The sequence below is a fragment of the Phoca vitulina genome, unplaced genomic scaffold, assembly GCF_004348235.1.
Source record: "Phoca vitulina isolate PV1807 unplaced genomic scaffold, GSC_HSeal_1.0 scaffold19, whole genome shotgun sequence".
Lineage (NCBI taxonomy): Eukaryota > Metazoa > Chordata > Mammalia > Carnivora > Phocidae > Phoca > Phoca vitulina.
In genome coordinates, this window is record NW_022589722.1 from 20,750,175 (window position 1) to 20,762,268 (window position 12,094).

At 46.9% G+C, this 12,094-nt stretch overlaps 2 protein-coding genes across 6 annotated transcripts in view; one reads left to right on the forward strand and one right to left on the reverse strand.

The window, feature by feature from the left end:
- The window catches only part of TIMP3 (TIMP metallopeptidase inhibitor 3), a 58,252-nt gene extending 47,594 nt beyond the window's left edge, over window positions 1-10,658 (forward strand). The window contains exons 3-5 of the mRNA XM_032416360.1: window positions 4,698-4,809; window positions 5,515-5,636; window positions 6,721-10,658. Of these exons, the coding sequence (XP_032272251.1) occupies window positions 4,698-4,809; window positions 5,515-5,636; window positions 6,721-6,918 (432 nt within the window). The 3' untranslated portion in view covers window positions 6,919-10,658. The remainder of the gene's footprint in view (window positions 1-4,697; window positions 4,810-5,514; window positions 5,637-6,720) is intronic.
- The window catches only part of SYN3 (synapsin III), a 443,568-nt gene that overhangs the window by 284,761 nt on the left and 146,713 nt on the right, over window positions 1-12,094 (reverse strand). The window lies entirely within an intron of this gene.

Genomic DNA, 12,094 nt, shown 5'->3' on the forward strand with positions numbered 1-12,094 from the left:
AGTTCCCACCTCCTCCCCTCGAACTTCTCATCCAGATGAAAGGCAGGCAGACCCTCTCCCATATGCTAATTCCAGAACCTCTGGTACACGTTACAGGCAGAGACGCACGCACAGGTGTGTGTGGGGGGAGTGTACGAATGTTAAGGGAGCTTATTGCAAACTCAAACGTGGAGACAGCTGGAGCAGTTGCCAGAATTGGTCACTCTAATCTGTCGGGACCTTATCTCCTAGCGGGACCATGAGAAAGCAGTCCGCTCTGCCAGGAGCTGCAGTTTGTGCGGTGGAGACATGCTCCCAGGCTAGCACGGCAGGGGACAGCACGTGGGGAACATCATGTCCCAGCTGGTCCTAGGGGGGCCTTCCATGGGAAGGCCCGACTGGTCATGTGCTTTGCATGTCCTGACTCTGGGCAGGACAGATTTGCTGGGCAATTGGAATGCTTGGCCCCTGGGGACTTCCTTCCTTCAGTGGTTTGTCTAATCAAATGAGCACTATTGCAAGGTCTTGCCTTTGAAGCTCCAGCTGGAAGCCTCTCTGACCCTCCAGCCCACAGGGAGCCATTCTCCTTCTCATTGCCTGTAACTCTTTCTGGTCTGGGGCTCTCAGCTAGCCCTCCACAGAGAAGGCCTGCATTCTCATGTGCTCTGCTTTTCTCTTATAGAGAAGGAAAAACTTTGGCTGCACTTATCTCAGTCCAGTATCTAATGTCTCTGAAACTCAGTTGCTTGGTCTGCAAATGCGAATAAGTTGTGGGTTTAAAGGAGTTCATGGTGTAAAGCAGCATCCAGCACAGCTCATCTTCAGGCATGCTGGCTGTATTTGACAGGATGGTGATATTTCATGCTGTCAATGCAGAGTGAAAACCAGGCATTCCATAAGAAATATTCAAAGCCCCCAGATTCAGAAATTTCCTTCTTAACATTATTTGTCCCTTCACCCCAAGGGAAGCTAAATTCTTCGAACTCTTGTGTACATGCTACCAAGAGGGGAGGCCCAGAGGCTTATAGAGTCCAATGTGGTGTGTGTCTACACACGACAGAACATTATTCAGCCTTAAAAAAGAAGGACATTTTGGGGCGCCTGGGTGGCTCAGTCGTTAAGCATCTGCCTTCGGCTCAGGTCATGATCCCAGGGTCCTGGGATCAAGCCCCACATTGGACTCCCTGCTCCGCGGGAAGCCTGCTTCTCCCTCTCCCACTCCCCCTGCTTGTGTTCCCTCTCTTGCTGTGTCTCTCTCTGTCAAATAAATAAATAAAATCTTAAAAAAAAAAAAAAAAAGAAGGACATCTTGTCATTTGTGACAACACAGATGAACGTGGAAGACATTATGCTAAGTGAAATAAGCTAGACACAAAAGACAAATACAGCATAAGCTCACTTTTACATGGAATCTAAAAAAGTTGAACTCACCATTGAACTTCTCACAGAAGAAGAGTAGAATGATGGCCACTAGGGGCTGGGAGGTGGTGGAAATGCGGAGATGTTGGTCAAAGGGTAAAAATTTTCAGCTCTACAGAACTAAGATGAATAAGGTCTGGAGATCTAATGTACAGCATGGTAACTATAGTTAATAATACCATATAGAATACAATAAATTTGCTAAGAGAATCACACACACACACAAGGTAACTATGGGAGGGATGGATGTGTTAATTATCTTGATTGTGGTGACCATTTCACAATGTATACAGACATCAAAACATCATGTTTTATGCTCTAAATAGATGCATTTTTATTTGTCAATCACACCTCAATAAGCTGGAGAGAGAGAGAGAGAGAGAGAACACAACCCACTTAATCTGAAGTTCCAAACCAGCTTTAAATCCCTGCATTAAGAGATAAGGTTGGGGAAAGGGATATAGAAAGAAGAGGACCAAAGCCTTCCCTCTGCCGATATGAATTCAAGTAGAACTAGTTTTAAGTTGACTTTTACTGAATGTTGTGCACCAAGTACTATTCTAAGTCATTTAATTCTCAAAAACACCATATAAAGTAAATACTTTGCCCCATTTTACGGGTGAAGAAACTGAGACCCAAGGAGTTTAAGTGGCTAATAAGTGGCAGAGACAAGGTTCAGACTGGCTGGCTGTCTCCAGAACCTGAGTTGACCATTAATCCTCCAATGCTTTGACTAGATTTGACTGTATTTTCCATTTCTGAGAGTCTATGATTCTCTGATGTCAGGGCATTACAAACCTATCATGACCCTCCTAAATTTGTCAAACCAGTTCTCAGTCTCTATGAATACAGACCTAATGATACTTGCAGGGTCGATATTTAGGTCAAGATGGGATGATTATAAAGAAAAGATAACGAAATGGGTACAATCTGCTTTACCATATGGTTAAATTCAGAATTGACCCTAAAAGGCAGCACTGTGCTTGTTCAGACCTCATCGTTCACAACACATTAACGTTTTGATTCTGCATGCAAGCATTACAAGCCATGTTGAAATCAAGATTCCTTCAAATTCAAAAGGAGTGAGAACTCAACTGAGCAGCTGAAGTCACTGGACCCTACACAGGGCCTTGATGCTCACTCATGAGGCAGAGAGGACATGAAGGGGAAAGACTGACAAGGTTGTACTGAGGCCCTAATGGCATGGGTCCGAAAGACCTGGAGTGGAGACCGAGTTGAAACACTTGCCAGGAACTCAAGGAAGAGCCACACCAGAGGAGAAGCTGCTGGGCACAGGAGGGAGTGTAGGGAATGTTCTCCGAAGGCCACACTTGATGGCACGCACACAGCAGTGCTCTTAAGCATGGTTCCTGTTAAAGCCAGAGAGGTACCATCCATCACTGAGGAAGTGGGGGGTACGTTGTGACCCGCCCCTGCTCCCCCGCGGCATAACTGAAAACCGAGTGTGGACAGCAGTTCTCACAGCGCTTGGCTGCGTTTCCTCATTCAGCTGGTGAGCCTCTCGGGAGAAGAGGGTTAAAAGAGAGGCCAGGTAAATTAAAACCATCTGCACTGATGGTTGCACACAATTAGAACAGCATTCCCCTTAAAAAGGCAGAGGCTCCCAAACTCTGTGGGTCCAACAGACCCTTTATGATGGTGGAGGTCCTTGTGGACCACCTAGCCCCACCAGCCAGTCCCCACTTAAAAGAAGAATAAGGAGAAAACCCAGCCCGTTAGTGCAAATGGAAGGCACTTAGATGAGACACCAGTGAGGTGATGTCTGGCTTTTTATTAATTACCATAAGTAAATTAATAACCCATGCCAGGAACTAAGGGAGAGACACTCTCCTGTTGTAAACCCTTGGAGACCACCAGCCATCTAGGTAGGGCCCAGGTGCTCTGAGAACCAGGGGGATAATGGGATTGGGCCACACTTTGGTGCCCCCTCCTACCCTCGCCAGCTCACACAGTTAACAGAGTTTTCTCAACAGATCTGAACCCACGTGAGACTCGTGGTCTTGACCTCGAATCCCCAAGTGGGTTCAGCCTCGTTATGTTCACACCAGTGACTCTGAGCACGTGCAGATATAAAGAAGGCACAAGAGCCATAAACAGCATTTGCCTGTATCAGAGGCCCTTGGGCATGAACTTGTGAGGCCACAGTGAGAGGCAGCGCAGGGTAATGGTTAGAAGAGCACGGCCTCCGGAGCAGATCCTCCTTCCTGGAATCCTACCTCTGCCATTTGCCAACCGTAGGGCCTTAGATAAGCCACTTTACCCGTCTGGGGTTCAGCCTCCTCATCTATTAAATGGGCATAAATAGTTCCTGTCTCACGGGGCTGTCATGGGGATTAGGTGGGTTAGTATTAGAGGAGGATTTCTCAACTTTGGTACTACTACTATTTGGGGCCAGATAATTCTTTGCTGTGGGGGCTGTCCTGTGTATCATAGGATATTTAACAGCATCCCTAGCCTCTTCCCACCACTGCCTCCCATCTGTGACAATCAAAAATGTCTCCAGACATTGCCAGATGTCTCCTGGGGTGGGGGTAAAATGGCCTTCAGTTGAGAACCACTGTCTTAGATTATGTTGTAGATAAAAATGGCCAAATATCAGCATTTTCATACACTGCAACATAATAATTATAAAGTGTTTAGCTAAAAATCTAGAAATTTTGTATGTGTTTATATGCTTTATCTGGGGTAAAGGAACCCAGTGCTTTCAACAGATGCTCAGAAAAATAAAAGCATGAAGAATCCTGGCCTGAGTTCAACTTGCACCAAGCAAACAGAATTTTTGAGTCCTTATCTGTAAAATGGGTACAATAATACCTACTTCCTTGGGTTCTTGGGAGGATACAGTGAGAGGAACATAAGTGGAATGCTTTTATACACTGAGAAATGTCATAGAGATGTCATTAGAATGCTGGCTGGCTGCCTTCTTGGAATTTGGGGGCCAAGGTTGGTGAGGCAGGCAGGACCCCTTTCACAGCAAATTCTTTGGATTTCTGAAAAGGTGTTGAGATATGAGAAGAGTATATATCTGGTGCAGTGTTACGGAGGTGCTGGAATGGGCGATGTGACTGGCTGGATGGGAAGGTTTCTTTGGGAAGGCACCAACCATGGCTCGGACAAGAGGTGAACAGGCGGCTCTATCTGGAGTGCAGGCCCCGGGGTGGATAGGTCAGTGACTGGCCACACCATGGTGGATCAGGGGCATCGGATCTCCACAGAACAAATGACGGCATGCTTTCTGAGCCCTGGTCCTCCTCTCCTGACATTCCTTCTGCCCACAGATGTACCGAGGCTTCACCAAGATGCCCCATGTGCAGTACATCCACACAGAAGCTTCTGAAAGTCTCTGTGGCCTGAAGCTAGAAGTCAACAAGTACCAGTATCTGCTGACAGGTAACGGCCAATTCTAGCATCTAGGCCAGAGTTTGGCCAAGGTCCACCAGTCCTTCGCTTCAGAAGGACAGAGTACAGTAGTTGACCCAGAAGTGTCCTTAGGACCTTGGCCACGTGCCCAGTGAATTGTAAGGAGTACCTTGTGTAGGGTGCATCTTGCTTGGCCTGGGGTAGGAACTCGAGGCTCTACCCGGAGGCTGGGTTTTAGTCTCAGCTCCATCACCGGCCCCGCGGAGGAAATGTAGTTTTGCCTAGTTCTGCAGTTTCTCAGCTTTACTATATTATATAAATAAAAAGGGATTTCGAGTACCTGTTCCTCTATACCTCACAATCTATTTATTGGGTCTATCTTTGAAAGATGCCCACCTTCAGGCACTCAAGGTGGGAAAGGAAAAAATAAGATCAAAACCAAGCAACCACTGATGAGTGAAGGGACGAGTTGGCCTTAGTCCCAGCTCCAGCACTTCATGGGTTTAAGACCTTCTGCAAATCACTTAACCTCTCTGAGCTTCGGTTTTCCCCACCTGGGAAATGGGAACACAGTTTGGCCTCAAAGGTGTTGGGAAGGATGAAATAAAATCGTAGGACTAGAAAGTACTTAGCACAGTACCTGGTCTGAGGTGGGTACTCGGGGGTGAGAATTCTTTCGCCTGTGGCTGGGCTCTGGACAAAACAACTCTCCCCTTGTCCTCTTTCCTCCTCTAGGCCGTGTCTATGATGGTAAGATGTACACAGGACTGTGCAACTTCGTGGAGAGGTGGGACCAGCTCACCCTCTCCCAGCGCAAGGGGCTCAACTACCGGTATCACTTGGGCTGTAACTGCAAGGTAAGCCCTGGAGAGGGCAGGCACGGGGGAGAGCTGGCTCACAGCCCGAGAAACGTCAGTTCTGGCCGTACTGGGCACTGGGCCCTTGTGCTGAGAGGGGCATGCACATCAGGCCAGGGCAGAAGGGCAGGTCTGAACAGGGGTGGTGAGGAATGTTGCCCCCTTCGTTGAGCAACGAAGAAGGTGGGAGAAGAATGCCTTTCTGTGTCATCTGCTGCCTCCAAGCTGCCCACCTGGCAGCTGCCAGGGCACAAGGACTCTTCAGCATCCCTGGCCCCTCCTGTGGTTCAAGGTTGTGGCAGGTACAAGATCCTAACGCTGACAGGTCCTGTCGAGCAGTCCCAGTGGGCTCACCAGGGCAGCTGCCTCATTGGTGGCCCCTGCTGAAGGTGGCCGAGCTGGCGCAGGACTGCTGATACCAAATGCTGCAGAAGGTCACTCTTCAATCAGGCCCAATTCCTTGACTCAAGCCCAGGGCCATGGCACACAGCCTTCCTGCTGCTGGAGGGAGCTGCACTGTTCTCTCACTAATTCTCATAACAACTCTGTGCGGTTTTCATTACTACTGCGCTCATTTTGCAGATGAGAAAATAGAGGCTCAGAGAGCTCAAGTAACTAGCCTCAGGTCACACAGCTCACTGAGTCTGATTTCTCTCCTAGGGCAGCTGGATGCCCAAAGTTTATGCTTTGATCTTTTTAATTCCTCAATTCCCACAACAGCTGAGATTGCTCATCCTTGCCTGTTGCCATTTGACAAGGAAAAGCTCTCTTGAATGTCTAATTCCACCACTTTTGCGCTATGTAACCTGGAGCACGTTACTTAACCCCTGTGAGCCTCTATTTCCTTATCTGTAAAGGGAGCTAAATCTGTTATGAGAACTAAAGAGAATAACATAGAAGCACTGAGCAGAATATCTGGTACACAGCGGTGCTTAGTAAGTGTTAGTGAGTGTTCTATTACTTTCACTAAGGGACTGATGTGGCTGGGCTCCACTACAGTGGTGAGCATCTAGACTTGAGGAAGCATCAGCACTGGGTCCACCATGACAGAGCCCACCAACCTTTGGCTGTTATCCAATTGCAGATCAAATCCTGCTACTACCTGCCTTGCTTTGTGACCTCCAAGAACGAGTGCCTCTGGACCGACATGCTCTCCAATTTCGGCTACCCTGGCTACCAGTCCAAACACTACGCCTGCATCCGGCAGAAGGGTGGTTATTGCAGCTGGTACCGAGGATGGGCGCCCCCGGACAAAAGCATCATCAATGCCACAGACCCCTGAGCACCAGACCCTACCCCACCTCACCTCCCTCCCTTCCCGCTGAGCTTCCCTCGGACACTAACTCTTCCCAGATGATGACAATGACATTAGTGCCTGTTTTCTTGCAAATTTAGCACTTCGAACACTTAAGGAAAAGTCTATGCTGTCATATGGAGTTTATTTGGAACCATCCTCCTGGCCCCACCCTGCCCCTTCTTTTTGGCCTTGACATCACCCATTTCCACGCGGGAATTTTTGGTGCCATGCCAGAAAGAATGAGGAATGTACACTCCTCTTCTTCGTGATAATATAATCTATTTTTTTAGGAAAACAAATATCGAAAAACTACCCCATTTGGGCATTGTTAACATCTACCCCTCTCTCTTCTTCCCCACCTCACCATCTCCCAGACCCTTTTCCCTTGGCTCTTCTCCTCCACCCCAGTACATAAAAGACACAGACAAGGAAGATGCTGAGAGGTCAACTGTTTCAGGATCAGTCCAGGGCAGCAAGCAGACAGACTCAAGGTACGCAGAAGATCTTATACACCAAGGAGATGCTACTGCATGTCCCAACCAGACTGTCTGTCTGTGTCTGCACGTAAGAGTGAGGGAGGGAAGGAAGAGACGGCAGGAGAGGGTCTGAGAGGATGCAGTACACACAGTTTCCCCAGGCCAGTGCCGCTGGGATTGACCAGATGTTTCTGAGTCTGGAGCAAGCAGCCAGGCCAGAATAACAGAACTTTCTTAGTTGATGAAGACTTAAACATCTGCCTGAGGTCAGGAGGCAATTTGCCTGCCTTGTACAAAAGCTCAGGTGAAAGACTGAGATGAATGTCTTTCCTCTCTCTATCTCCCACAAGACTTCCTCCTGGAAAACTCTTTCGTAGATTTGGCCAGGAGCTTGCCTTTATGTAAATTGGAGGAATACACACACCATACACTATCCACCGATATAGTCAAGTAGATTTGGGTAGAGAATACTATTTCCGAAGTAGGGTTTAGCTCACCTAGGGGGATGTGTTTGTATACACATTTGCATATACCCACACGGGGACATAAGCTAATTTTTTACAGGACACAGAATTCTGTTCAATGCTGTTAAATATGCCAGTAGTATAATCTCTTCTATTTTTTTGTTGTTGCTTGTTTGAAGAAAATCATGACATTCCAAGTTGACTTTTTTTTTCATTTTAATTAAAATTTGAAATTCTGAACACTCTCGACATCCCTCTAACTGGGGTCATCTGACCTCTGTCCCTATCCTTTTCTCCTGCTTCATGTTTGGGGCCTTCATTTAACTGCCTTATTGGCTTGGCTCAGGTGGGAGATGAGAGTTAGTGTGGGTCAGGGGCCGGGGCACAGGAGGGAAAACTGCAAAGTGTCCTGCCTCAGCTAGATGGCCACTTTCCTGGGTTTCGAGACAGCCTTTTCTTCTTCCCCCAGCTCACTGGTGGGTGAACACCACCTCCTGAGGTCTTCACCTCATGGGATTAAAATCAGTGGTCACTGGGGAAGCCTGACTCTGCAATCAGCTGTAGGGTTTTTTTGTGTGTGTGTGTTTTTTGAAATAAAACTATAATATAAGTTCTCTGATTAAATAAAATTATTTTAAGTTTAAGTATTGAAAGTGAGATGCCAAGAGTAGGTGAGAATGTATATTTTACAGAGTTGGGGGTGGTAGGACGGTGACATTTAACATGATTGCTCTGTCTCTTTTTTCAGATTATGGGTATTTATCCTCTTAGTATTTGTATCTTCAGTTCATTCCACTTTAGGAAACAGAACTGCCAATTGAAACAGGAGAAAAAAAAAAAAAGAAGCAAACAACACATTGTAATGTCTTGCGTGCACACACACACACACACACACACACACACCCAGGCAAGGTGTTTGGTAGAACTCCTCAGTGGGAAGGCAGTACAGGCATCCGGCTTCTGTGGGATCCATTTTATTTTCTTGTATCTTTCACCTTATGGTCATGCCATCTGGCGGGTGGGAAATGGGAGGCTTTGCCCTCTCAATGCAGCAGTATAAGCAAAAGGAGCTGAGGTCAGCAGTCCAGTGGTTTTTAAGAAGTAAGCCCCAGCCTTGGTGTTCTGAGATTTTCTTGATTTCAACCTTAAAGTCTTCTAAGGTGGAACCCCTGACCCAACCCACACAAGTGTCCTCCCACAAATGGACATCAGCATCCCCTCTATGAAGCATTGGTGATTCTTGGTCCCTGGTGGGGCCACCTCCACTCACACAAGGCAGGACCTGGGGTGAGGCCTGAGCATGAGTCATCTGAAGTTTCCCCTGCAGAAATGTTGGTGGAACCACAGTCCCATCTGCCAGGCCCTGGCGAAGAGAACAGCAGGTCCTGGGCAAAGAAGGGTCCTTTGCAAAGCGATGTTGGCAGAGGGCGGTTTTTGAGCTTTCTATAAGCTATAGCTTTGTTTATTTCACCTGTTCACTTACTGTATAATTTAAAGTCATTTATGTAGCTGAGACACTTCCGTATTTCAATCATATCGTGAACGTTTTATTTTGCTAAATCTTGTGTCATGTGTAGGCTTTAATATGTGTACATTGTGTTTAAGAGAAAAAAAAAAAATGAAACCCACATGTCACCATTTTCCTGAATCAAATTCTACAGTGGAATGGAGGGTAAAATACTTCTACTGTGCAGGCAGCTCGACTGGCAAACTGGAGAAATGAGAAGGAACTAGCCCTTGAGACTCATCCATCCTCCTCCCTTTATCGGCATCCCAGTGCTTTCTGGAGCAGGAACGAGGAGGGGAAAATAGCAAGTACATTCATGTCCTTGCTCTGTATCAACTGGCACTGGGCAGTCTGCTGGTCATTCCCATTCTTCTTCCACTTGATCTTTGACCACCCAATTGGGAAGCCATGATTTCTCCTAAAAATCCAGGGCCATGGGAGCTATGATTCCAAGACCTCTTGGCCTCATCTGGCCAACTCTTCTGCCTCCCTATCCAGACAGCACTATACCCAGCCGCTCTCCTCTCAGACCTGTGCTCCATCTGGTTGGGTAGATAATACTGGAGACCCTTATCCTTTACCGTCACCCAGCTCCAGACCTACATCATGGCAGTTGAGGTACAGCCCATGAGCACCATTTTTCATATATTGGTTCTTGAGCAATTAAAGAAACAAAAGACTTATTGGAAGAACTTTTTCCAGAGACACTGTGGCCCCCTGGGAGAGAGTACCCTCCCCTGCCCTGGCCTTTCATTTTTTGTTTGATGGTCGCCAATGTGGATTACCCCAAGATGGCACCTGAGTGTTTGGCTCCTGGCTACCAAAAGTAAAAATATCACTACAGTAGTTTTACACAAGGAAAACACTTTAAAAATCTGATGACAGAAGCAAAAAAAAAATAAATGTGTAAGTGTAGGGGAGATGGATATCAACAGCCTCCAAATTGGCTCTTGGGAAGTGTGAGGAGAGAAAGAACTTAAAGACCAGTTTGTGCTTTGAGGGGAGGGGCTTCATAGATTCTCCCAGGCTCTCACCCTTCCCTTTAGCCAGTCTGCTGTCCTGAGACCCAGAAGTGATAGAGAGAAACCAACCAGAGAAAACCCTGTCTGGAAGGAATGTATTTGTTGCTAAATTTTGTAGCACTGTTTACAGTTTTCCTCCATGTTATTTATGAATTTTATATTCCGTGAATGTATATTGTCTGTAATGTTGCATAATGTTCACTTTTTATAGTGTGTCCTTTATTCTAAACAGTAAAATGGTTTTATTTCTATCACACACCTGCAGTCTCTTGCCTCCTTATATCCTGACCACCACTGGGGGTAATATAGACAGCAGAGGGCCTTGGAAGCTGGTCCTGCTTATCCTGGCTACAGGCCCATGCACGTTTCTCTCCATTCATTCACTTTCATTCACTTCTACAGTCTGAGCCCACCCTGCTCTAGTCTTTTCCCAAGGCAGGAACAATTTCAGGAGAGGCATTCTAGATTTCCTCCTGACTGCTAATCCTGCCCTGAGCTTGCTCCCTGATTCCATGGCCAGGGTTCTCCATAGCTCTACAGAATCTGGATCTCTATCTAATTAACTATTAGTAAGCAGTACAAGTATTCCCAGACCAGAGCCCTGACATGGCTTTCCCTGTTTTCTTCTTAAGAATCTCACCCCATGGAAGTGAGAGGGGAAGGCTGCAAACATCAGTGTCTGATGCCAAATGCCTGCCTGAAATTCCAAGTATGGCTCAGCCTAGTTGGGACTGCCAGGAACTCAAGAGGTCCCACTAACTGGTGGGCTCCTCCAAGAGCTTACAGCTGGATCTCATCCTCAATGGGCTGGGCTGGCTGCAGACCCCTCACCCAACTTTCATCCCATTGTTGACAATGTTCTGGGGTATAATGCCCCTATTTTAAGCTATTCCACTTTGATCACCTATCATATGTCAGGCATAGCACTCGATACACATGATTATATTAAACTTCAACAACCCAGTGAGGTTGCCCCACTGTCCTCCATAGTTTCCAGCTGAGGAACCCAAGACTTGGGTTAATTCATTGCTCAAGACCTAGTATGCTGGCAGACTATGATTCAAACTCATTCTGGCTTGATGATAAACCTTGACTTTCCTCTACTGTGTTCATGCTTTGTTGGAATATGCCAGGTTCCACAAACCCTTCTTATTCTAAACAGCACATCCTGGATTCTAAGACTCTTACCAGATCAGATATAAGGGAAAGATAATCAAAGGAAACCTCTCTGCTTGTTTAGACTGCTCCTCCTTGGAGCCTGCAGTCCTACCCATCAATGTCTCCAAACAGAATCCTCCAGGTCAGCAGCCTGAGCTTGGGATTCTAAAACCAGGCCGCAGTCTCCAGCTGGGACATTTGGATACCCTATTAACCACCCTGTTCCCCAAAATTCACATTGCTTATGTGGCAAGCATGGGGCCATGGCCCTGAATTCCTCTGACCAGTTTAAGAAGACCACCAACCACACAAGCAGACACATCACAGGCTATCTCCGGCTGCGCAGAACTCTTCCACCCAACTTCTGGCTGTGGGATAGAAAGCTCTCCACCCTATTCAGAAAGACGTTAACCTTCCCACCCAGATGTCCTCCAAAGGAGAGACTCTACCATGTGCTCCAAGCTAAGCTCCAACCACTTCCCAGAGACAACCTCAGGTACACACAAAAGTCAAAATGTAAAGAGAACATACAAA